The 27589-nt window shown below is 38.9% G+C and overlaps 1 protein-coding gene across 4 annotated transcripts; it reads left to right on the top strand.

Moving 5' to 3' along the window:
• The first annotated feature begins 1706 nt into the window (after positions 1-1706).
• chn2 (chimerin 2) lies at positions 1707-26612 on the top strand. Of its 4 annotated transcripts, XM_020710122.3 has the most exons (15): positions 1707-1845; positions 2050-2327; positions 6384-6431; positions 10741-10779; positions 12785-12840; positions 15255-15286; positions 15357-15470; positions 15580-15850; positions 20025-20108; positions 20932-21016; positions 22512-22685; positions 22787-22864; positions 23005-23142; positions 23238-23343; positions 25359-26612. In XM_020710122.3, exons 2-15 carry the CDS (start codon positions 2279-2281, stop codon positions 25528-25530), a joined length of 1446 nt encoding a protein of 481 aa, XP_020565781.1. In that variant the 5' UTR covers positions 1707-1845; positions 2050-2278; the 3' UTR covers positions 25531-26612. The 4 variants fall into 4 exon arrangements, with proteins under 4 accessions (XP_020565781.1, XP_078788916.1, XP_078788917.1 ...); XM_078932790.1 differs by lacking the exon at positions 6384-6431; XM_078932791.1 differs by lacking the exon at positions 6384-6431 and having other exon boundaries at positions 1728-1845; positions 2075-2327.
• The last annotated feature ends 977 nt before the right edge of the window (positions 26613-27589 follow it).

The following is a 27589-nucleotide window of genomic DNA, read 5'->3' as shown; positions in this document are numbered from 1 at the left end:
TCTCTATCAGTGTGATTACAATATAAGAGAGAAAAAAATGCATTTCTGTTTTTAAAAAGTCATTTCACATTACTCATATTAGTTATAAGTATTTTAGAACCACACATGCAGTCACGCTTTTTCTTTTTTCTGTAAAGGCACAAACAGTTAAGGTGTTTTCTGTGGGCCCCTTGAAACAGCAGAGCATCAAAGACACAGACACACATATAGTTTTCCTTTTTCGAGGTCTACTGCTTGTGGAAATTTAAAATTAAAAACAGATTATGCACAGTGGCACTGTGTGCACGGTGGAACAGTGATTAGCACTCTTTCCTCTCAGCAAAAAGGCCCTGGCTCACGTCCCAGCTTAGATCTGGGTTCAAGTCCCTTACGGGGTTTGAATCTTCTTCCCATATATGTGTGGTTTTCTCCAGTCACCTCCCACAGTTCAAAATATGCCTCATGGGCTAACTATTTACTCTAAAATGGGAGTGATTGTGTGCAATCTTGTGATCCTGAAAGGGGTGTTGTGGGTTAAGAAAATCAGTAGAGAATTTATCCAAACAGTGGTGTATTTTTTTCTTGTGTCTTCACAACGTTCACACCTTTTTTTGTCACGACTGACCACACCATCTTAAAATGCATCTACATCCATGCTCAAGGAGCGTTTTTATCGGCGGTCAAGTATATGTGTTTGTCTGATCGTGTTCAGATTGTACTGAAACCAATTTCAATGCCAGTGGAAGCTGTGCATGTAACACATACATGAATCTGACTCTATGTGCCAAATTCAAGTGACGCTAAAAATGTTTTATTGTGGCCTGTCAGTTTTGATAATGTGCTAGTGAGCTAATAACTTTATAATGACAAAACCTCAGAAAAGAGGAACCAAGAGTATAGTTACATTACTCTGTTAAAGAGATACCTACTAATGATTAAATGCAGAAATAAATAAAGTTTGCTTTTTTTAAGTTAAACGTTTTCCCACAGTGCAGGGGGAAGGGGGAAGGGGGAAAAGATGAAGAAGATGGTCATGCTGAAAAAAAGAGTCAGGTTGCAATGCTTTCAGAAAGGGAATTGGTCATTTATTTAAAAATGTTTTCTGTTCTAGAGATTTTCAAAGTAATTCATATTGGCCTACCTATTATATTGTAGGCAACTAAGTAAAGAATATTTGCCTTTTAAAATAAGAATTATTGGCGACTTGAAAGTGCAACTGTTCTGCACAACTTGCTCAAAGTCAGACTGGAGAAGACAAAAATTGTGAACTGATATTATGTCAAATGTGACATTTCAAAAATGACCACATCCATACCTTTTGAACATTAAGTTCTAGAAAGTGGATTTACTTCAATTCACTTATACTTCAAATAAAAGATCCCCAAAAGAGAAAAAAAAAACTGTTTGTGAACCAGATTGCTTGCTGTGAAACCGTTCATGTGCATTTGTGATTTTTTTTTTTACGTGTTTGCATAAATATATTTGTGATCCGGAGCGTGTGCATTTGTGAAACAGCTTCTGTGCATTTCCAGAATATGAGAGTGAGCTGGCCTAACAGTAAAGAGTCCACAGTTTTTTTGGCCTAGTCTTCAATTATAGATATTTATTCTCAAATAAAGTGAAATAAATGTTTGGGCTTCTTTTGAAAGGATTCCTTGGTTCTCTTTCCCAATTCTTTCATCAATCCACCAGATGGCGCGTAAACATCACCCATAGGGCGCTTTTAACGCAAAGTAGAATGTTATGACATTTGGAAAAAAATGTCATGCAGTTCAGGAACTGATCACACGTGGTTTGGCTGGTTGAACGAATCATTCATTTAACAGGAGAAGACACTGTAACAGTCTGGGATTCTTGCAGACTGAGGTAGGTCGGTTGTTTGTTTTCCGTTTGTCTGCACAGCTCCAAACTTTCTCTTTAAGGCGCGTCGACGCGGTGGTGCGTAAATTAACAAATATTCCATACAAGCGGCGCACATGGGAACCATGGCGCCTGTCCGCGGCAGAGACCCAAGCGTTTTCTTTTGAGTGTCAAGAAAAGCCGAATAATCAACCAAACGTATCCCTGCAGCCTGTCTACTCTCCTGCGTCTGCAGCGTCAGTGAATGCGGCAGCGGCTGCACGCTGAGGCGCACAGCGATCCGAGCCGAAGGGATCCTTCAAACGGAGGGGATCAGGATGAGAGGAAACATCAAGTGATCTGGGGTGAAACGGACTGACATGGAGGCACCGCCGCACCCGAGCTGTGAGCCTACTTTGGCCAAACGGGAGTGACCAAGGCGCAAAACTCACTGGTTGGGATGGCAGCATCCAGCAACTCCAGCCTCTCAGGTTCATCCATGTCCTCTGGTAAGAGTTAACTAATCTAATTGAGGATTAAATCTGAATTTATTTGTTTAAATTAAAATCTACTTAGATGCTTTTGTTATTTCAGATTACATGTATTACTACTTGCTTCATTTGCTGTTACCAAACTTCTACATTGTGTTACATAAAGTCATTCAAATGCTTTATTTACTTGGGATTAAAAGAAAAAGAAGAACATTGAAATTTCCTTTAAATGTCCCACAAATGCACATCTCTTCGCACAATCTTTGGAGAATCATGGAAAAGCATTTGGTCTCAGAAATAACTGGTATCAGCAGTGGATTGACCAGTGTTGGAGACTGGATGGGAACATTGAGGAAGGCTTTTGAGTGTTTGTTATCCTTGAACCGCCAATCTTATTGACCTTCTACCTGCTTGACTGCCATTTTTTTTTTTTTTTTACAAACGCACCAGAGTGAGATGTTCTCTGAAGACGAAAAAATCTGGAATGCAGTTTTGGAGTGACATCAGACAATTTAAAGTGCTGAAGTGAGCACAAAACTCCTGTTGAATCTTCTAGCATGGAAGGCACAGGCCAATGTGAGACTTTGCTGCTGTTTCCCCAGGTGCATTACAGTGCAGACACACTGTGCAAAATTCTGATCTAAAATGTGACTCTGGCCTTCACAGAATGAAGGGAAAAAAATTTGGATCAGCTACCCAAATAGAAACTTTCTTTTGGTTCAGTGAGCTGCTCACGATTGCCAGGATAATGTCAAAACTCAGTAGCGGTGAGATATTTTTTTTTTTTTGTGGGATGATAAGAAAGGAAATGTCACATTAAAGCACACACATAGTTTTTGAGTTTGATATTTCTAGGAAAAGCTGGATGTGGGAGTTTGGTAGGGAGAAGGATATGAGGGTAAAAAAACACAGTGTTTGTTTTACTGTCTCTGCATCCCAGCCAGGCCACATTACAGCGTCACATTTCCCAAGGTGCTGCCCATGTGGGCGGGACAGACAATCATTTCCAAGCTCATCCAGCCTGTGGTAACCACATGCCTCACAAAACATTATATCATGTGTGCATTTTCAGAAAGCCGCATTTGACCACTGCTGCTTTGAGAAGAAAGTCTTGTCTATCTGCGGCCCGAGAGAGTTGTCATTACAGTTGGACTTGCAATGTAATTATCAGGGGTTACAAGATGCAGTGCTGCCAGATTTGGAGTAATTGTCGCAGGGGTGTTATTATTTCTGTGCAGAGCTCTTTTGGAAAAAGACACAACATTTCAATAATCTCGTCTATGAGGCATATCATTCTAACGTGAATTTCGTGGGGGCTTCTTATTTGGAGAATTGTACAGAAACAAAGTTCATTCATTAAATTTGCCCCCATGCCTCTGATTGTTCTCACAATAATTAGTTTAGGGAAGTAAACATTGATTTATTGATGTTTCCTCCAATTTTTTTTCACTGCTATAAATTCTTCTGGCAGCATTCATCCCTTTTGTTTCTGAGCGATTAGGTTTACTGGCTGCTTTTGGAGCACAGAGATGTTCCTGCATGTTCTTGCAACGTAAATGCATAACAGGATGTGTCACTTTGCAGATCCCTTTAGAAGGAGGAAGGTAGTAGAAAATCAAAGGGACATGGCTTGAACTGTACAGCTTCTTTGACCTTAATAAAAAAAACTAATCGGAGGAACAGAGTTCCAGCCATGTACTTACATAGATGCTGTTTGCTAAACAGGATTTTGCAAATGTTTCTTGTAAATGTTGCAATTTGCCTCAACATGTTTTCATCCTAGGATCCATTTTTCTTTATCCCCTTCAGGGCTGAAGGGGTGTGTGTTTGTGTGTGTGTGTGTGTGGGGGGGGGGGGGGGGGGGGTAGTAGACAGGTTGCCAGTCCTACCGAGGACATGTCAGTTTTTCTTGCTCTGCAGGGTAATTCATAAAGGGCTGCATGTTTGTCACACACACAGAGCTGGAGAATTGTCACTAATATGATTGGTTGCATCAATGGCAGAAAAAGCATGTTCTGTACAGAATTTACACAGTGTGTTCTCATTCCTGATCCCTAAGGTTTTTCCTTTTCTTGTTTTTTTTTTTTTTTATTGGCTGAATCAAACAAGCTCACCCCTGAAAGACAGCCTCACACCTGTCATATATTATCTGGTCAGCTGACGCTAGCCAAAAAAAATGTTCTAAAATGATATTTTCTATGCTGCTGTCATTCCTGTTTGTATGCATGTACCCAAGGGTAATCAAAATGTACACCCAGTGTATCTATCTCTGCACATCTGTTATACACTGAAGTACATGGGGAAGACAGGAAAATACCAATAACACAGCATTTTGTATTAATACACTGGCACTAAGGCCAAATATTTGTTGATAAACATATTTCTCTGCTAGAACAAAGAACTGGGATAAATCATGAAACAGTTGTATTGCCTTATTGTTGGCTCTGTGAGCCATATATCACATTGTGTCAGTCTATCATTTTAAATTCTATACAGTAGCATCACAGATATTTTTTGCTCATATCAAGTGACCTTATGAACATTTGCTACATTGCTTGTCGTAATCAATCTTTAAATTGTTACATTTTTATTTATTCAAATAGCCACAAACTGAAATTATTTTTTATTTAGCAAAATAGATCTGCTCCAATGAAAATCATGTATTTGGTGTTTGTTCTTGTAGCATTTTTCTGATGATGGAGGACACATAAAAGAATGTAAGATTAAAACCGCGTTTCTGAGTATTTCTTTATTTAAATCATGATGGCTCAGGATCAGATAAAAATCCACGGTTTGAAAAAAGCTCATATTTGTGATGCAGCAGCTAAAATGGGTGGCCAAAGTCTCTCTGCTCTGCTCCAATTCTGATGCATCCACTTGCGGATAAATAGTTCCATGTAAGTCTTTGTTTTCATCGTCTGAGCTCAAAACTGTACTGCTGGATAGCTCAAATATTGCTCCCCATTTTTGTTGCACCAGTAATGTTAGGTTGGGGTTGTGATGGGCTGTAAGAGAGTGTAAACAAAGAAATGATGGAATATTAGCAGAGGCTAACTTCCGCACCAACGGTCCTGCCCACAACTCAGAGGCGAATTTCCAATGAATCCCTGCTGCTCTACAAAAAATATGTATTTTTGATTTTGGCTAAAAACCACACAATCATTTTAAAAGACCACTGGGACAAAAAATAAAGGTTTTGTTAACAGTTACCTCAACTTATTTTTCAGTTATTTTAATATAAAAAATTCCAAGTTGTGTATGTGTAAAAAGGTTAAAAAAGGTTAGTTAAAAATATTAATGAATACTATGAGAGTTGGGTTGGTTTTGCCTTAGAAGCCAAAAACCCCACTCTGTCCCACTATGTTCCTCTTTTGATCTGTTTTAAAAGCATTCCCAGTGATTTTTTTAATTATAATTATGGCGTTTCTAGATAAAAATAAAATAAAAATTTTGTTGTTTTCTCGGACATAGTTTCTGCAGAGCGGCAGGAGTTCTTCAGAAATTCACTTCTTAGTTTTGGGCTGGACCGTTGGCGCAGAGTAACCCCGCCCCGCTTCCCTTCCTCATTGCTGAAAACTCTGAGTTTACATTTCCTCACACCCCCAACCTAATGCCAGATGCCAGCTTAAATGAGGAAAACAAAGACGTGCATGGATGTAGTCGTCTACAAGTGGATCCATCGGAATGGAGCGGAGCAGGGAGCTGGTCATTGGCCCACTGTCCAGCATGTTTCCTGCGTAAAAAATGAGCTTCTTTTTAAACACTATTTTTTCTGCTGCTTCTGATTCACAACGATATCAAGAGACACTCAAACATGCAATTTTAGGCTTAATTGTCTTGACATATATCCTCAGTCATCAGAAAAAACACAACAAGAACATGTTAAAAACACCAAAAGCGCAATTTTCATTGGAATGGATCCTTAAGATGTCATTAAGAGGATTAATAGTGTGGTTTTAGTTGCTGCTGTCAAGGAATAAATAAAATGAATGTCGAGTGTCACAAAAAGTATTGTCACCTCGTGGTTTTCAGATGTTTAGTCAATTATAACGTGGACTTTCTTTTGCTTTATAGCTTCACATCAGACTCACGCTGGATGTGGCATTCCCTATAGCACAACAGGTACACAACAAATGTCAGGTGATTGACATTTGTCAAACAGACATTTGTCAAAAGACAAATGTCTGTTTGTGAAACTCTATGCCTATCGTTTTTCCATGTCACAACAAAAAAAGACAAAAACTAAGCTTATTTGCGGCTCTTTTTACGTATACTTTACCTATATTTACCGGTGACTGTTGGAAATATGTCTATTATCTTTATTTTTATTTTTCATATATAGCAACTCATCATGTCAGAATGGAATAAACAGTTCTCAATACCTGTTTTAGAGCCAAGTTAGTCTTATTGTTGTGAAAAGCATGCAGACACTTCAAAATACCATGTTTTTAATGTGTTTGAACTGAATATTGAATGTGTGATTTGGGCCAAAAGCAGACCAACATCTTTGCGGAAACATCTGAGAATTATTGTGATCAGACAGTGGGAAAGAAAAGCACAAGAACATGTTAACACTTGCTTATTAAATCAGCTCCAAAGCTGCTGATGTAGCCATGTATATGTTCCCAAATCTTGACCCACAGAATGTACTGCCTCTTTTTGTTGCTTTTTCTGTCCCATGCGGGCATTCTGGAGAGTAATCTATCTTGATGTTCCACATTAGAGATGGGAGATGAACCTCAAAAAGAGAAAACACAAATTCATTTACTATGAGCCAAACATTTTGTGGGTGAATGGGTAAAAACAAGGGTTCTTTAAGGAGAAACACAATGACACATTGTTTGATCGTGACTGGACGTTTGCCAGGATCAGCTGTTTTAGGGTTGGCATGTTGTGCCAACTCAAAACCTGAGCTTTTATCAGACATGTAATTAAAGCACCCCTGCAAAAGTCCTTGCAGGTTGAATAGCTTTTTCCATGTGTTTTTCCGTGTGGAGGGAGTGCAGAGAAAACATTTTCTCCTAGGATAAAAGTCCCACCTCCATCTTCATTCATCAAGCATTCTCTTTGTCATTAAAGCAAATACCTTCTGGTAATCATAATATTGAATATTTCTGACTTGTGGGTAACGGGGGACAACCCAAATTAAAAGTGTACTGGTTTCTTTTTTGGAGAACATGCTTCTGGCAGCAGCAGATCACGACAGAAGCAGTTTAAACTACTTTAAAATTCCTTTTGAAGCCCTTTGTATTTCTGGGTGTGTGCTTGTGCTTTTGTTTATGTGTCAGTGTATAAAAAAAAGACCCCTTAAGCACATTTTTTCCCATGTGGCCAAAGCTGCTGCAGAATTTTAGACTAAAATGTAATTTGACATAAGCAAGAATTACGCTTAAAGGAAACTATTTGGCAGCTGACCAGGTGAAATTGCGTTCCTTAGAAAAGCCGCAGTGACAAAGTATCAGTATTTAATGATTCGTTTTCCAAGACAGCATGTGCATTTATCAGCAAAATGAGCTTGAAAGCTATTTAGTTTAATTTTCATAGTGGAACAGAGAGCTTGTGCAGCAGCATGTCTTGTTAAAGCATCTACCTCCTTTTTGTGTCATTTTCAAAAAGTGCAGGCAGCAATTGTGGGCACCTAAATTGTCTTTTAGCTGTAACAAAGTCAACTTTAAAAGCAGATATAATTTTAGTAAATGATTTAAGCATAAGCCAGTATTTTTCTGTAATTTTTAAAAATCCTTTACACACTTTTCACTCAAAATTCCTGCTGCAGTTTAGCAAAGAAGTGCCTGCATTTACAGCGTGGAACAGATGAAAATTCAACAGAGGTGCACAGAATTTAGCAGCTCAGTTTTACAGTAATATTGATGCAGCCTGCGGGTAATGAGTTTGGCAGTTAATCTACCTGAAACTCATCTCACAGATCCACAAAGCGCTAGCTCATTTGATTAAATGAAGCAAATAACCACATTTTTATTTTGTTGTAGACCGTTGAGGCTTCAATCTGAGGATGAATACAAAGGAATGCTTCAAATGAACAAGTTTTATCTGGACCATCATGACTCATTTTGCAAACAGTTCACTAAATTCTTCTGCAGCGGCTCAGAGTCATCTGCAGGGATGTCTGTAGTATTTAATATTTAGTGAGAGCTGTATGTATTCTTCAAAAAACTGCTGTTTTACTCGTTTGTGTGGTATTTATAGTATATCATGATATATACAACATAGGTTATGAGACTGTTATTGCTTCACAGTCGCAAAGACATTTATAATCTTTACTTTTGAAAGTCTTTTTACTCATTACACAGTTTAATGGATTTAATAAATCATGACAAAGATGGGGATGAATAAAAAACTGAATGTTTTAATTTCCTCAGATGATTTAGTCTGTTTTCCTTGTCTGCATGCTTGACAAGCAGACTTGCTCATTTTCTTCACACCTCAGAACCAATTAAAAACCCCAATTTGGGTTTTCTAAAACAAGCAAGTTAAATTTACCCAACCACATTTTCATTTTCAATATATATTTGTAATCCAGTGTTCTCTTTAATTCATTATTCAGTTTGTGAAATTGACGTTCAAATTCACTGCCTAGTTTTCTTCTGGCACTGTCTCAGCAGCCAATGTATCTGACAAAAAAGATCGTTCTGTTGTCTGAGAGTCTTTGTCTTCCTTTTCTCAAATCTACTTGTTTGTGCCCGAAAAAAACAAAATGTCGGATTGTGCTATGTACTATTTGGCAATGAGGTGCAGATTTAAACTAATTTGAAAAATTGTAGACGAGAAGAATTTTCCTCCTTCTTGCGGGAAATAAACTGTCTTGCATAACAACACAAATAATAATAAAACCGAGGGAATTTAAAGTTCCAGAGGTGAACTAGTTGAAAACCATGAGTTGGCTGACTCAAGATGAGTTGGTTTCCTTCACTCCAAAGGCTGCGATGTTTGTCTTTCTTTGTACTAAAACAACATCTGCACACTCCCTTGAACCACCCTGTCACCTCTCCATCTTCTTTAGCATCACTTTAATGTCACACGTGGTGATTATACAGATGATAATTAAGTCTGTCATATTCTCCATTGTGGTATTTATATCATAGATCCATGGCTTGTGGAGTACATTTTAGTTTCGTGAAGCACTTTATTTTGGCTAACAGATTGTTGCTGGATTTTAAGGATAGAGAATTTAATGTCACCAATCGAAAATTGAATTAAAAGCTTTTTTTAGCCTTTATTTTTTTTTTACAGATGTTTCTTTTTACTTTTAGATATCACTACAATGTGATGAGCTATCATGAATGATTTTTTTGAAATTGCTGGATTCTTCGTGAAGTTCGGTTTAGTTGGTCATCCGTGCAGCTCAGCACTTCTTCCGCAGGCTTTTTTATTTTTTTTTATTTTTTTGCAGTGCTGCACAGAACCACTTCTGGGAAACCCACAGTGCAGTGCTGCAGTGAATCTGCTGGGATAAAAAGCACTTTCTTAAGTTGCTGCTATCAGCTCCGGTTGCAGTCTTGCAGATGTAAAAGGATGCAGTTTCCCACAATGGAATTCATTGGGCCATATAAGCTCTTTATCTATAACAAGAGGGGATCAAGCCAGTAAGCAATGTTTTTGAATGCAGTTCATAACCTCCCCATTCAAAACCTTAACATATTACACAATGATCGTATTATCTGAACACCTATTTGTGTTTAGGTTACCTTGGTTACTCATCACTTCTATTTGTTTTTTTAGATTTGATAAGTGATTGTTATGGTGGAAAAACAACACTGACATTTACGATTTATATTTTCCAATACTTTCCAAGTGGAGTTTCTCTGTCGGAAAATATAAAGAAACTGATTTAATACTGTGTGTGTTGGAAAAAAGCATATTATTGTTCTTGTTACAGCCTGCTTCAGTAGTGAACGTCAGGAAAAGGGTGTGTTTTAGGAGGGTCATGTTATGAAATATGGCAGAGCAGGTATACTTACTTCTAGTCTTGGGTTAACGGACAAACAAAGTTCACAATGTAAACATATATTGCAGAGGAACCTCCTCTTTGTTTACCTCTCTCAACTTTGACTGACATGCTTGTGCTCATATCTTTATAATGAGATGTTGTGTTTTTGAGCTCCTGCATCGGATTAATATAGATCATGTGTGTGAGCAAAACAATGTTTAACACACACACACAAAAAGCACACATTCATATTGATTGGCCTGGAGGTGACTCAATGATTAGATGTGTCTTTTCTTTCTCAAGTGGCAGCTGTGCAGTATAAAGGCGTATGCTTAATTATAGCAAAGACATAAACAACACTGACATAGTTGTGACAACGAGCTCCTGCTTAATACAATAATTTAGGGAGTCTATGTTTCTAGGGAGGAAGGGCATCATGCATGAGTTTAAGACATTAATGTTCTTGATTTTCATGTTTTACAGACCCTGATGATTATCAGCCCCCCATATGGAAGTCCTACTGTGAGTAACTAGTTTATTTTAAATAAAATTGGGCAATATTTTTTTTTATTTTTGGCTGTAAATATTATCATCTGTTTGTAATCTGGACACTTTCTCATGGGGAAGTTTCTATACTATGAAGGATTAGGTCTTGCTGAGCACACCGCAGTTCGACACACTGCATTTTCCAAAAGGCTACACTCACATATATACACAAAAGACACAATCGCCCACAAAGCATGTTCACTCAACAAATGCAAATCAGTAGATTCCCAAGTAAAATAGGTTACCGGCATCTCAGAAAATAGGGTTCTCTACCTGCAAAAGGGATCAGCTACAATGAGGTCCTCTTTTTCCTCACGGATGAAACGTTGGGACTCTTCAGAGTTCGTGTGATGCACATTAAACTAATTACAATTGATAGATCTTTATTTACTCAAATCTGTTCCTGTAATCAGAAGGCAAATTGCGGAATTTTCCGATGATTGCCCTTTAGTAAAGTCATCCATCTGTATCCTTTGGCCCTCTATGGAGATATTTTTAGAGGTGTCGGTGTGATAGAAATGGACGCTATCCAGATCTTGCTGGTTGGCTTAAGTCAGCTTGAAAAAGTACAATCATTCACAATGAGGAGTCTTCCTTCCCCTGCTAGGAAAATCTGCCACAGTGAGGACTGAGCCACAAACAACAGTTTCTGCACTCAAAAGCTGCAATAAACGGGTTTTTCCTAGTTAGAGTCTGGTTTGAAGACAAGGAATTTTGTGAAATAATAGATAATTAAGGTCCAAATGCAGAAAGGACAAATGGGGTTATCAAAAATAACTAATCTTGTGGTATAAATGCTTTATTTCTGTTATTTCTTTCTGTTTTTAAACCAATTTCTACAATTTTTTGCACAATTCCATTGCATCACAGCTTGTTTTTTAGGACATCAGTCTAATTTACTAAAAGAGTGCAAATTAGTCAGGCATAGAAAACACTGCTGAACATCAGTACAAACTTCTATTACATATGTCACTAGAAAAATGTTATTATAAGAATACTTTTGTGAAAAGCAGAAAATTGAAAAACCAGGGAAGCTGCTGGAATAAAAGAAATGCACTGCAGCCCTTGAAGATATTCTGACATCTATAATGTACAAGGTGTGGCCTGTGCACTGAAAAAACTTCTGAATCTTCAGAAAGTAAAAATACCTTATTTTATTAAAAATTGTCTTGTTTTCTTCTGTGTTTTTAGGAAAAACGATCATATCAGGAAAGTTGTTCAATAGCAAAATAATCTTAGTTAGGGAAAACATACTAAAATGTTTTTATCAAAATAAGAATCAAACTAAGACCGTTTTTCATTGACATATTTTTTGTTCTTATTTAAAGAAAATCTGTCAATGGGGTAGGAATTTTTGACTTATTTCTAAGAGACCTGTTTTTGCTGTGTGTCTTCTAAGACACCAAGTGGGGTACAAATGGTGGTAAGGGTTCTCAATGCCAGGGGTCCCAAGCATAGCAGCGTGGCTTTGTAGAGTGGGAAAAGCATAGAAAAAAACATCCAAGTCAAAAATGTGCCTTTTGAAAAAAGGGGAGGATAGAAGGACAGGGATTGTCAGCTTTACTTACGATGACTGGTTCCGTATTAACCCTTAACTCACTCAGAAAGTTCAGGATTGGAACACTGGACCAGAGACGTACTGTATGTTGCTTCTGATGCATGCTCTACGTCACCTTATGTGATGTCTGCGCCCCCTCCTCATAACAATGGCTGCAGCTATAAGTACATAGAGTTGTCCATATTTTGCAATTTTTTATACTTTTGCTCATGGAATCGTAAGAACCAAAAGATAATATATATTTTTGCCTACAAGTTTTCTCTATAAACACTATAAAAATGTATTTTCTGTTTCTCTGATCTATATCTTTACCATATTTGTCTACCAAAACAAATTGAATAATCTGGGGAGAGAAATATTGATCTGTTTATAGCTCATTAAGAACTGACAAATTTTATCAGTGTTTTTCCTTTCTGTTGTCAGTATACCAGCTACAGCAAGAGGCCCCAAGACCAAAGAGGGTCACGTGTCCTCAGGAGGTTAGTACATATCTAGTAAATAAAAAAGAAAAAAAAGAAAAACTCAGTTAGTTTAAAGGCTGAGTAGGAGTGAAAAGAAGGGGCAAAATGTATGTTTTATACTTGGGTGGGAAATTCCTTTTTTCAGAAGTAATTTTTTACAGATGTAATTCCAGATTTCATGCATTAATCATAAATCTAGCTGATAAATGTTTTAATTCTAGTAATATCACACAGCTTGACATTAGCGGGCAAATATGCGCAAAAACAATTGTGGGATTGTAATTACAGGGGGATGTAATGGAAAACAAATCCAGTGGTCATGCAACTAAAGCATTAACTCCATCTGTGTTTCAATTATGCAACTGCACAATGTCACCTCATATTGTTTGGTCAGAAACCAAAACCCACTGAGATTGTTAATGGCCCCATTAGTTTTATATTTTTTATTTCTGTATCCTAAACCAGTCTGGAGCCACGCTACTCCTGCACCAAAACACAACTGTTTTTCTAAAGTATTAAAATGGAAAAAAAATCTTGCTAAGAACCAGATTAGTCGTTGGAAACCTGAGAGGAGTGGTGGTGGTTTTCAAACTTTTCTTTGAAGGCCTCGTGAGTGATTGCTTTAATGCATCTATACACCACACTGTTTTTTTAAAAAGACGATCCTCAACCCTTTTTTTTTATAAAGATTTTCTCAAAAACAGAAATACAGGAAAAGATAGTTGAAGACAGAAAAAAAGAGTTAAGTTAAGAGGTAAATCCTGCTTAGAAGCTTGCAGCTGTTTTGTTAGCTTTTTTCTGCCAGGTTTTTCTGGAATGCAGTCCAGCCTCTGCCGCGCAGCCACAACAAGACAGCGGAACTCGAACTATTCTGCAAAATCCGTTACATCTCCTGCATCCTTTTTTTTTGGCATCATCTCCCACTGTCAGGAGCAAAGTCAAAGCTGTGGGTTGGTTTTTGTGAGATTACTGGGTGAGCTCAAAGGGATACTTCAACATGTGAACAAATCCATTAGGGGAGCTTCGTTGCTATATTCTGCAAGAGTGGCAGGAAGTCAGGACACGTCAACAATCAGAATAAGTGTCTCCTGATGGAGGTGAAAATGTTTTAAACGTTACAAAACATAAATATGGAAATGTTTTTTACTAAGGGTTTATATCAGGTTTCTTAAATCCAAAACATACTGGGTTTACTCTGAGTCTACTATGTTTTGGCTGATGTTAATCTGAGCTCTGGTGTGGACCAAAGCAAGCGAACCACGGTTTACTTGAAAACAAGGGTCTTAGTTGATTTGCTAGTCAACCTTGGTGTGGTTAATCTACAGTGTAGACAGATAAACCACCTGGCTAAAGTCAACCAAAAAGATTAAATGATATAGATGCAGTGCTAGTCAAAAAGAGAAAACAATAATAACGAAATGGTTCAGAGTACAAATCCAAATAAGCACAAACAAGTAAGCAGGTAAAGTCATTTTGTTGGTGATGTGTTGGATTGAGGAGATAAAGGGCCTCTTTAGTGGAGTATTTGATAGTCGGAGGGCTAACAGACCCCATAGAGGTAAAAAGGTTGATGGAGTAAGTGGTCACGAGACCTGCTGGTTTACATTCGGCTTTTTTGAAGCCAGTTTTTGGACAGCCTTGCTGCATATAAGACCTAATTTAGCCCTTTACTTTTTAACATTGCAAATAGCCACTAACATGCCTGTTATTTCATACTGTGAGACTGCTCAAATCAAAAGCCGGTCAGTTGTCAATCAGAAGTTTCTGACCCCAGTTTGACTTGAAACTAAATTATAAAGTCCAGATAAATTTCTTCTGCATATATCTCAGGTGTAGAAAGGTTTTTAGCCTCAGTGTAAATATGTTTGTTTCTGTTATATGGTTTTACGTTGGATGGAATAGTAGTTTACTTGGGTAAAAAGGCACCCAGTGGTTACTTGGTTAACTAATCTGGCTCCAGGTATGATTTATTTTCAAACCAGCCCCCTGGTGTAAATTATGGAATGGACTATGTTGATTGTTTTTGGTTTCGTTTTGTATTTTTATTTTTTTTGATGATTTGTAATCTTTTTTTTCAGCTGTTGTAGCTGTGTAACATTTGCAGCACGTTGGTCCTCAACCATCTCTTCTCTGTTGTGCAGAGTGGACAGCCACCAAACCACATCCAGGTGCAAAAATGTCCCCACCCAAAGGAGTCAAGTCCCTCAAAGCTATCCTTCCGGAAAACACTTGATATTAATTTTCTGCAGCTGGCCATTTTCTACCTGCTGTTTTGTTGCCTCTAATTTATCTCCACACTCAGTGCTTTGGCTTTATGGTTTGGCGGCTGAGAACAGACGCAGGGGCACAGATGGAGGTCATTGAGGCTGTGGTTTGGAGTCCTCTATATTTCACACAGTCTTAATTGTAATATTTCTTCCTCTGGTTTACAGATGGAGACCAGACCTAAATACTATGGCAGAGAGTAAGTGGGACTACTTTTTGCGCATGTTTGACCATCATAAAGAAATATGTGGCTCAGTTTTTGTCTTTAGGTTCCATGGCATGATCCCTCGAGAGTATGCAGATCAGCTGCTGGCAGGGGTGGAGGGTGCTTATCTCATCAGGGAGAGTCAAAGACAGCCAGGGACACACACCTTGGCCTTAAGGTACCAATGCTTTGAGGTTACCTGTATCCACAGCATCATGCCCACTTTCCAGACTTTTCTCAGCTTTTTCAACAAGGTTTATTTGACTTCATCTGCTCATTTAATCCAGGTTTGGAGATCAGACACTCAACTACAGGTTGTTTTATGATGGGAAACACTTTGTTGGAGAGAAGAGGTTCGAGTCTGTTCATGACCTTGTAACTGATGCCCTCATCACTCTTTACATCGAGACCAAGGCGGCGGAGTACATTGCCAAAATGACCACAAACCCGATCTATGAGCATCTCGGCTATACGTCCCTGATCAAAGACAAGATGGTGCACCGACTGAGCCGTGCACGCTCAGAACCCCGTCGAGTCACCTTCCAGAGGGAGGAAAGGGTGAGTTTTATGGCTGTTCACCAGAAGTTGTATTTTTATTGTTTAGAGTTTTAGACAAAAGACGGTCCATCAGGGTGCACTCCAAATATACCCTCAGAGCCACAAGGTGACGCAACCAAAAAGGATTTGTGTAACAGATGGTTCAGAACCCATAGAGCCTTGATCTAAGTGTCAACTGGGATTACATCAAAAGACAGGGAAAATCTAATCTATAAAAATGTACAAATTTGTACTTTTCTGACATTGATAATGTAATGTTTTGCTCCTCCTTAATTTCTGCAATAGGAAACATTTCCTTTGCTTTTAGAGTGAAATGAGTTCTTCTAAGAGACTGTTTGTGAGTGAGATGTATGTAATCCTGTGTTGCCTTTGGGTGTGTTCACTGCTTCCATGGTTCGTTGCTTACACTGAAAGGTAATGATGACCGAAGGGAGCAGAGACTTTGCTCTGCCTGCCATCCATATCAGACACAATGTTTTGCACTGTTCTCACAAGCTGTCGTCTGATTAGAGTCTGTGAATGATTTGTTAGTCAGGATCGAGGAAGTCTGGCCCAAGACTGAGCTCTCTCCACTAGGTGGCAGTGTTAAACTATTACCGCCTGTCTTTTTGGAGAGATTAATGGCCAGCTATTTTCATTAGCAGAAGCTTAGATTTTCTTCATCCTCCCCTCCCTCTTGAACTATTTCATGATTTATTGCTATGGGGATTTTTTTTTTTGTCTTAAGAATGTCAGCTGAGTTTGTCACTCAGTGACAGCCAAGGACAGATAGATGAAGCGTAGTTTGCAGTATTAATATCATTATTTTCCTTTCTTTTTGTTTTTTGGGCTGGCAAACACAGTACTTTTGTGATGCTGCTCCCAAACTCACCAAAACATGCGGACTAATCTCTGTTTGCTTAAAAAACAATGCATTATTGAATGCAGTCAAGCAGTAATCCTCCAAGCTGGATTTACTGCTTGACTTGATGTCTGAAGCTGTTTTTTGCAGAATTTTTCAATAACCTCTCTTTTGCAAGCAAATTTCAAACATGCCTCTTGCTATATTTCCGACAATTACATTGCATTTATTTGAAAACAGATCTCAAATTTAGACCCAAGGCTCCTCAGCTCAGTCAGCTGTAATACTGGCAGACTGTCAGCTTGAAAGCCACCTGCTTGTCACCTTCAAAAGGGAAAGAAGCTGTCTTCTGTCAGCTCAGCGATCCCACGCCTGGGAAGCAGAGACTTGGCCTCTCAGCTCACATCTGTGGTTGCCTTTTGAACTGCATGTTTACCAGTTCTACAGCCACGCCCTGAGAACGTACAGCCACAGTAGCTTCACTGTGTTGAGAAAATTCATCTGTATTTACTCAGGGTCAGGTTAATACCTATATAATGCCATGACTGTGGATCCTGGTGTAATTAAAGTGCTTGCTGAGGTGAAAAGGGGTGCTTGAGTTGATAAACAGTTCAGAGTTCCTTTGCATGTGCAGGAATTTGCACATAAGTGTCTCTTCATCGTGACTCCTGACAGTCATGTTACTGTGCTAGAATATTCTAGAAAGAGGATTTTTTTTAATGGAAGATGTGTTTTGTTGGAATTTATTTACATTTTTTTGCTTTTTGCCATTTGCTCTATGATAAGTTTAGCTGCACGACTAAATATATCTTTAAAATGTGGAGTCATGCAAACTTTTTCCTCATGTTTAAAAGTCCCTATTTATTATTCGACCTCAGTCACAAAAGCATTGATTGTTTTAATCTGTTCTCAAAGAAGACTCAGTTTCCTCTCTGTTTTGTCTCTTATTGCTCTCCTCACAACGTGCCCATTTTTCTGTTTGTTGTGGTGCAGGAGCTGTTTTGTTTGAGCTGTGGGTGGTTGTGCGCTCTAGCTGGGCTCTTCTTCACTCAGCTGTGTCCTCACAAAGCCTTGGTAGAATAAAAGAGTCAAGCTACAGAAATGAAAGCATGGGCTTGTAGTGTGGACCACCTTTTGTCTACCCCCCCCCCCCCCCCCACACACACACACACACTTTTTTTTTTTTTCAAGCTCTTCTTTAAGAGACAAGAAGCCATCTGCCCACAGACAAAGAACACAGCCCAGCCCTGCACTCCATTCCTCCCTTCCTCCCAGGGGCAAAAATATCTGAGAGTTGTCTATTTGTCATCGGTCTCTGCAGACTTAGTTGCATAGCTAAAATTGCATGGCATGCGTAGGCCTTGTCAAAGACTTTCAACAATGGTGACAACGATTTTCACCTGTTCTGTCACTTTTTCAGTTAAGAGTTCATTTATCATCATAGAAAGGATGGGTGGAACTCAAAAAGTCTTCATTTTTCAGAACTTGTGTTGCAGTCTTTCATCTGAGCCTGCAGGTATTTTGCTCTCTGCTTTTTCTCATTACAAATCCACACTTCCCGACTTTTTGAACTTTCTTCCTGCCTAATGAATCAGTTCACTTTTAGACTTAAAATAGCCCTCACTGCTTAATAAAAAGTCCAGTTTGTGTTGTATAGTTATTATCTAGGGGTGTAACGATTAATCAACTTAACTGATAAATTGATCTATATTTTTACGATACAAACACAACAATCTGTCTGAGGCAGGTTGTTAATCCGATCAACCTATCCCATTAAAAATTGTTTGAAAATGAAATAAATTGTTTATATCGATATTGGAAAATACCATTTGAATTGAGGCCCGGTAGGTTTATTTCACTGTAACGTAAAAAGTGCATCATAGCGGACAACACACGTGATTGGGTTCCTTTTGTATTATTTTGATGTGGAAAAATAACAGTGGGCTGAACTTAATGAAACTAAAATGGGAATGGATTTGCCATAAATTCTTATTTACTTGTTTGTTTGTTTGTACACCTATTTAATTTACACTTGATTATCTTGCAAGAAATACAAGGAATCAGGAAGACTTCACCTGCACTGTTCAGTATCCAGGTACTTATCTCTGAGTCACACTGGTTTAATTTTTAGCTAAAGTTAACCTGGATCGATTTTAGGTCAGTAAATCGGATCGTTCAAAATGAATCAATATCAACTATGAATCTTATCAGCAAAAAACAAAATATGATGAATCGTTAAACCTTTATTAGAGTTGCATGTTTTTTTGTCAGAGCAAACATCTTTATGGCTTGTACTGTTTGCTGACTGAACTTTTGGGTAAATATGGCAACAGCCCCCCACAGGTATTAAACTAAACGTCTGCAGACCAACAAAATGAGCTTCCTTTGGGATTTTACTTGGATTTGGGCACTGGTGGATTATACTCTGTGTTGGGATTAAGGACCTAATCTTTCCCAATCTCAATTAAAAGTCCAGATCTGGAGGTTCTGTTAGACAACTGATTGGGATGAGCAGCAGTAGTGTCTGGAAGATCCAGTCTGGACAGCATTGTGGGGAATCCCCGCAGACTGGCGTCTTTACGGCCTCGGCTTTGTCTTGACTCTGACTTTGCCCAGAGTAGTGACCCCTTTAGAGAATCCTGTGCTGACAGACTGCACTGGGAGAAGAGTTTTATCTGCAGCTAAGTGAATTGGCCGGAAGGCAGTGTGCTAATGGGAGTGTGTTGTGCGCTATAAAGAGGGCGTCTGCACTATTGATCCTGCTTTACAGAGCTGTTGAGCTGTGCGAAGCCGTCCTGACAGCACCTCACTCCCAACATCCCAACCACTTCCCATCAAGGACCGATCTCTCTGTCTCTCCTCCCTCTCTGGGTGTGTGAAAGAGGACCATTGTTGGAGGCACACTCCTGCCCTCAGGCCGCCCACTACCCGTTTTGCTCCCCCCCTGTCTCTTCATGCTCACTACTGCCACTGGTTTCAGAGCAGATGCAGACTCCAACACGTGCTGGCTCTCACCCGTCGCTCTCCCAGGTCACAGAGGAGTGAAGAGGAGCGTCTACCTCCCAGCTGGGCTTTTGCCAGCAGCGTCTGCTGCACAGAACTCACATACCGTCTCCTCACCTTTCTCCAGCAGAGAGTCTGGAGAGTCTCTGGGAGTCAAGCATGGAGGCTGACGGAAACAGGGGAGGTTTAGGAGTGGAGCTTCTTACCCACAAGGCTAAAAAACAAGAGAGGAAGCACCAGGAGTTGCTGGCTTTGGCTCTAGGAGTCAAACTTGGGAGCAAAGGAACTCTCTTGTGGAAGCCCATTAAACTGCTGGCATCTTGTCCACAGATCTCCTCCCCTTTGCTGAGAAGGAGTGCCCTGAAGGACACCCCTGAGAAGCAGTGCTCCTACGAAAAGATCCACAACTTTAAGGTAAAGAATAAAAAACCCTCAGTTTGGTAAATAGATTCATGAAAAGCTGATGTTTGTCTGTGCTAACTCAGTGTCTGTAACTGTTGTGATGAGAAGTGATCCAGCTGACACTCGAATGCAATGAGGGGAACTAATGGATGCTCTGTCGTACAACCTATTAACAGCAGAACACTTTAGTTTTTATTGATCTTAAAGCACTTACAGCTATTTTTGTTTCAGGCTAATTTGGTAAAAAGTGTTATAGAGCTGTGAGACCTTTGAAAAGTGGTCAGCAATTATGTTTTTCTCTGAACACACAAAGGGGAATTTGGTGACGCTGCCTCTGGGTAACTCAACATTCTTGGACTTGTATCTCATGTTTAGTTTAACAGGCATGTTGAAATGATCCCATTCTTTTGTTCACCACTTCTTTGAAGCTCGTCTAAAACCATCCACTTGCCATCTGCCATGTGCTGTCTTTGTTTACTTGCCCACTGATACCTATTCAAAGTGGCGCTGAAGGTGCGTGCATGTGCGTGCACCCACCTTTGGCTCCATTTCTCATCTTATCAGTGACGGCAGGGTACAGAGTCGGTCTACATCTGTTATTTTGACATTCAGGGCTTACCTCTGCGCTGGCCGGCATGTATCCGGTTGCCGAGCAGCAGATGCACATTGTAGAAAATCCTTTAAGCTGCCTTTTATATACACGTATGCTCTTATTTGGTGAGGGGCTCTGTCCTGTATGGTTTTTTGGATTGTAATCCATTCCATCAAAGGGGGGTGATTCTTCAGATTGCAGCAGCTGCTAACCTTTACTAAACAATGTTTTTTTTGATCACAGGTACACACCTTTCGAGGGCCGCACTGGTGTGAATATTGTGCAAACTTCATGTGGGGCCTCATCGCCCAGGGGGTCCGCTGCTCAGGTAAACATAAAGCCTAAATATGCAGATTATTTTGGGATTTCACGTCATGTAAATCCGGGATTATAAAAATAACATGTGATTTTCTGCTAACATCCTCTCATTTCAGTTTCTCAACCCCCACAGTTGGGTTGATTGTGGCGTTAGTCTTTGTTTGGTACGCTGGTAAATTGCTAAAAAGCCTCCTGTCGGTTCCGATTTTCATACACTAACGGATTTAATTGTATTTTAAAACATCTCTTTCTGCCAAAGTTGCTTTTGTAATTTCAAAATCCACAATTTACTCTCTCAACATCAAATGTCAGTGCAGAAATCTTTCTGTTTGTGTTTGTTTTAGTGTTGTCGAAAATGTGCAAATTATGCTGAATGTTACAAGTTGTTGGAAGAATAATTTAAAGCTGTGAACACATAAAATGGGCTTATTTGTGGGCTAAGTTATTTAGCTTTTTGGAGACTGTTATTTTTGTCTACATATCAGCATCTATCAGAATAGCTCAATGCGAAATGTGGTTATTTAATGTCAGAATTTGTTTGATATTGTTTAAGTTTTCCTAATTAATTTATCAATTAATGTCTTGGATGATTTGGAAAATCAAAATTTCTAGTGATAGAATAAAATTCTGCAAGTAAATATAAAGGTATTAACATTTATCATAAATAATAAATGTAGACATTTTACATTGGTCAGAGAAAAACCCAAAGTTCAAAAGGTCATGATGCAAAATTCCCACATAGGTCAATCTTAAAGCTGAAGAAGCCAATCTTTTGAGGACTTTCTATAAGTTGATGTCTCAATATTTTTCATGCATTTATTTTTAAAGGATTTTTCAAATTGATAATAAAAATGATCAAATTAGCTGAAAAAAGTGATTGGTTCTCTACAAAAGCTCAGGGAGGTATCGGGACTGTCATGAGTTTAAGTCCCCGTACAGACTCAGCCCTGAAACTGATGTGTGCACTAGTTTTGCTCTTTACCAAAACAGAGTGTTTGTTGTTGAGACATTTTCTAAGCTGATAAGCCAGAGGCGAACACTGGTATCATCAGACACCTCGTGTGCTATGGGAAAGAGGAGCGTTATTCCTCCTCCCCCACTGTCTTGAGTCTCTTTTCATTTCCTATCTTCTTGCCCTGCTCTGTCTGTGAACGACGATCACGCTTAGCATGAGCTTGGCTCGGGCAATCAAAAAATTTCTCTGAAGAATGACTCTAGTGGAACCCCTCCATCTGCAATTAGATCTCCTGCTAAACCTTATTTCTAGCTGTGCTCCAGCACAACACACTCCATGCGACCAAACCTGCAACGAGAACCCTCACCCTTGCTGCTGTTATCTACTTTTGACGCAGCACACAGAGCTGCAGCTGTTCTGTGTGACTGAGCAGTTTATCACCGACTATGGGAAAGCTTTTTAAGCTGCAGGTCTTACCCCTGCATGATGATTCTGCTATTATCTGCCTGAGGCTAATCTATCTTTTTTTATCTTTACTTTGCTGTGCTAGATTGTGGGCTGAATGTACACAAACAGTGCTCCAAACTGGTTCCCAGTGACTGTCAGCCTGACCTGCGCAGGATAAAGAAAGTGTTCAGCTGTGACCTCACCACGCTTGTCAAAGCTCACAACACCATGCGACCCATGGTGGTGGATATGTGCATTCGGGAGATAGAACTGAGAGGTAACCAGTCCACAGACCGGACAAAATGAAAAATGAACTCGCGCTAGATGAGATAAAATTAGATTTTTTTGTGTGTAAAAAGACGTCAATCTCTGTTGCAGGTATGAAATCTGAAGGTCTGTACAGAGTGTCTGGCTTCTCGGAACACATCGAGGATGTGAGGCTGTCCTTTGATCGAGGTTTGTCAATCACAGTCTGGATCTCTGGTTTCTTACAGAACACTGTCTGTTTTTCGGATATTCACTGGATCGTTCATCCTTCCTCCATAATTATCCGTATGTTTAATCTCAGTCAATTGTTCTCTGATTTATGGCAACAGATGGCGAGAAGGTTGATATCAGTGCCAGTGCCTATGCAGACATCAACATAATTGCGGGTGCTTTGAAACTCTACTTCAGAGATCTCCCCATTCCAGTCATTACTTTTGACTTGTACTCCACATTTATTCAAGCTGCAAGTGAGAGCTCCTCTTTGTTTGTTTTAATTGATGACGATATTCTTCCACCACTGTGGGGGTCTGAGGCTGAAATGGTTTCCTCATGTGTTGGGTAGAAATTCCGAATGCTGAATGCAGACTGGAGGCCATCCATGAAGGGTTGCTTCAGCTCCCCCCAGCACACTATGAGACACTGCGCTACCTGATGGCCCACCTCAGAAGGTCAGTTAATGTCCATTGGTCCTCACGCCAGTAAATTCCTGGAAGCAGCTAAGTTTAGTGTCATTTGTTGCTGCAGGTTAACCCAAACTGTTGCATTTTGAACATTTTGACTGACTGTTTCAACATTTTTGCTAATTATTTGTTTTATTTTGCTCATCATACTTGTTTAAGTCCCACTCCAATCATCTTTTTGATAAATTTTAAAAGCATTCCTAGTGATCTATTAGAGTTTATTCAGAATGGGCACATCAGGTCCGCTTAAAGTGAACCAGCCAAAGTTTGTTTCCTCCGATCACCCAGAACAAATTTTCTGTCTGAATACACCCAAGCGGACTATGGTCCAGGACCAGGAACCGCTTTTGGACCCATCTATGGAGGTGGTCATGGTTCGTTTCCAATTGGACTTAGCTTTGGTTCACTTTAAGATTCCTCAGTCTGAACACAATCCATTCTCGGAGCGGAATAACAGGACCAAAATGGGTATCGTAGCTGGGGGTCACGTGATGTAAACAGATTAGAAATAACACAACGGATGAGCCGTGGACAAATCTAAAGCAGCAAGTGTTGTGTTATCAAACAGAAATGTCCAGCTGTTTATTTGTTAGAACATTTATTTTAACACTTCTTACATGCTTTTCTGTGTGTCGTTACATGCCCCCCCCCCCCCCCCCCCCCCGGCGCTGTTGTGGCATTATCCTAAAAGCTACTTTGTAGTTCCTTAAAGAATTCTCTTAAAAACAATGCCATAAAATCCCAACTCGTAATGTGTTTAGAAGAACGCACTCTCATCTAAATAATCTTTTAACGTGATCCACATTGATTCTCACTGTTTTCCTGAAAATGTCATAGACTCTTATCAGCCTATCCTCTTATCTGTCATTTTGCCAGTAATCCTCTTGCGGTAGCATCCGCCGTACCAAAGTAGCAATAAAAAGTGTTGTACCTGATGCTGATGCAGGCATTCAATATTGGTCAACAAAATATAAAGTTTAAATAAGTAATAAGTAAAATAATGACTATCCCGACAAGGATTGCAAAGCACAGAAGTTCCATAATTTCTGCCTTTAGTTGCTTTCCCCCACCCTTGTAATTCCTAGCCAAAGACCAAAGAGATCTTTAGTCACATGGTTTTGTTTACAAGCTTTTGTCCAGAACAGGAATTTCCCCTTGACGGCAGTCGAACAGAGACCAAATGCAAGGTTCAGGACTCAATCCGGACCAAATTAAGCAGACTCTGTCCAAAACAAATGATTTTTCCAGTCTGTATACACCCTTAATAATGATTATGCCGTTTTTGGGGAAAAAATGAACAAAACTGTGTTGCTTTCTATGACATAGTTTCTGCAGAGCAGCAGGAGTTTATCAGAAATTCCCCTCTGAGTTATGGATGGAACCTTTGACCTGGAGTAAGCCATCCTCCATTTCCTATAATCCATATTTTTACACTCTCTCCCACTAGTTTACAGCCCCTCACACCCCCAACCTAATATTAGCGGTGCAACAAAAATGGTGAGCAATATTGAAGCTATCCAGCCATACAGTTCTGGGCCAGGTTTTAAAAAAACTAATGCGTACATGGATCTATTTGTCTGCAAGTGGATGCATCGGGATGGAGCGAAGCAGGGAGCTTGTGGCCCGCAATTGAGGTCCTACACCTGCTCCAAACTTTTTCCAGTTGCATTTTTTCGTCTGCTTCTGATTTACGATTTGAATACAGAAATACTCAGAAATGCAATTGTATATGTCCTCCATCATGAGAAAAAGGCCAAAAACGTGATTTTAATTGGAGGGGGTCTTTAAACCTCTTTATAAATATGCATGTATTTCCACCTGAACTTGGAACTGATTTCAGTTTAAGGAATTTGTCAATAACTTCCAAACAAAGTCTGATTTTTAAGTTGATTTTATAAAAAAAAAAAATCAACATTTTGACCTTTTTAATATGTTTATTTTTTGTTTTGTTCTGTTTAGCTTTTCAATATTTCCTCACACACTTATTATGTTTTGTCTTTCAGGGTAACTATGTTTGAAAAGTACAATTTAATGAGTGCTGAGAACCTGGGGATCGTTTTCGGCCCAACTCTGATGCAGGCGCCGGAGCAGAACGCCCTGACAACCCTGAATGACATGAGGCAGCAAAAACTTGTGGTGCAGCTTATGATAGAGCATGAAGATGTCTTATTTTAAGAACAAACGCTTATTTTCTATTCGTCAGTGAGGAAATTTAAGCCACCTTCATTCCAGTGAAGACTCTAAAGTTTGCAATCACACTCAACTTGAAAGACTTCTTTCTCACATGACAGTTTTCATCCAAGCTGGTTAACTTTGTATTGTTAATGCAAGTTCTACAGCTCCATCAGTTTATGTATGTATGTATGTATGTATGTATGTATGTATGTATGTATGTATGTATGTATGTATGTATGTATGTATGTATGTATGTATGTATGTATGTATGTATGTATGTATGTATGTATGTATGTATGTATGTATGTATGTATGTATGTATGTATGTATGTATTTATGAATACTTTTGTGCTGTTTCTCTCTGTAATTCAAAGACTGGTGCTGCCTGGTGTAGACTCAGTCAGGAGGATACTGAGTGAAATGTATTGCAGGCAGATCATAGTCATTGAAGGCCTGGTGCCATGTTACCAAGAGGGTTAAAGTAAATGCTTTTACTTGATGCCGAATTACAGGAAGGTTGAATTGAAAACACGACACTGTGCGGATTCTTTCAGTGTGGGTTAAAATAAAGTATAATGTTTAAGGGTGTTTACCTAAAAGAAAACAATACGATTGGGAAATTATGAAGCACTTTTTCTGAGACAAATGCACACGTGTGCTTTGTGAAGATATTTATATTTGTTTTTTTCCATCATATTAAATGCTATAGAGAGTGAGTCTTTCATTATAAAACAACATTTTGTGGGGGGGGGGGGGGGGGGGGTGACAATTTGGCCATTTTATTGTGTAGGAGGGTCTTAATCCATGCTAGCTGGCAGTATTGGATAAATTCAACCAAAAAGGATAATCATAGCCCTCCCACCACTCTCTTTTTTTTATTGCCAGTTATGATCCTGACGAAGTTTTCTTTTGAGACCCAAACAGAAAGTGTGCCAAGCATGTTCCTTTTTACACTTGGTTTAATGTGATTCTTGATTTATTTCTACAAATCCATTTTATTGAAATGTATTTTTGTGACCGTTGTAATTACAATTGTAATTTATGAAATGATTTATTAAAAGGATGTCGAGACTTGGATTTAATTTGGCGTTGCCGCCTGTTTTGCCGGTGTTCTGTACTGCCTTGAGTCTTTCCTGTCAAATAATCTTCCCACTTATCCAGTTCTACCTGTAACTGTTTTACCTGTCAGCACTGAGACACCTTGTCAGATTCCTAAAAGACTGCAAGAGAAAAAACAAAACAAAAAAGCAGAGACATATACTTGAGAAAGATGTGTCACAGTTTTAACTTCAGGGCTCCACTCAGTCTGAAATGTCTCTGGTTCCTGGGAACAATATTTGCAAAACAGAAAAGTTGAAATGCAGACTTGTTTCCTAATATATATTGATGAGATGACAGTAGTTCAAAAGTTGAGTAAATACAAACAGCAATTACACAGAACAGTTACTATTACATGTTCCAGGACTAATTTACAGTTTGATCCTTTGAACTGCAAAACTAGGAGTTAAAAAAAATTATAGGATCTACTTTATATTTTATTTTTTATAAGGCAGTTCATCAAAAATTGACTATAGTTAAAAAAAATCAAATATATAGAAAAGGAAAAACCATAGTGTTTGTGTATAAGATATGAGCACAGAATAAAACTTTCCTTTACAAGTTGTTTTTTGACAAGTTGAAGGTATAAAAGCTTTCTGCAGATTTGAAATAATAATGAAACTATGAGGTCACCAATGTTTAAATTAGGTAAAAACTATTTAAAAACACACAGAAAAATAGCATAAAAATTAGGCTATAATATTTTATACTGACAATAACAAAACAAAAAACTCAAAGCAGCAAATGAAAAAACTGAGTACTATTCTGTGGTTAACTTGCATAAGCACCTTTCTATGTCATAAGAGTATCCTGTCACAGCCCTACTCATCCCTGTCTTCATGTTTGCCATGGAACTCTTCGGTTTCATGTTTTCGTTCTTTTGAAGATTTGCTTGATTTGACTGAAAACCTGTATCATTTCAAATTTTTATGCGAGGAGGAACAATTTCAGTGACCTGTCA

This window comes from Oryzias latipes, chromosome 16 (assembly GCF_053564925.1).
Source record: "Oryzias latipes strain Hd-rR chromosome 16, Olatipes_Hd-rR_3.1".
NCBI classification, from domain to species: domain Eukaryota; kingdom Metazoa; phylum Chordata; class Actinopteri; order Beloniformes; family Adrianichthyidae; genus Oryzias; species Oryzias latipes.
Note: the sequence above shows the minus strand (reverse complement) of the source record. Positions and strands in the feature narration are given on the sequence as shown.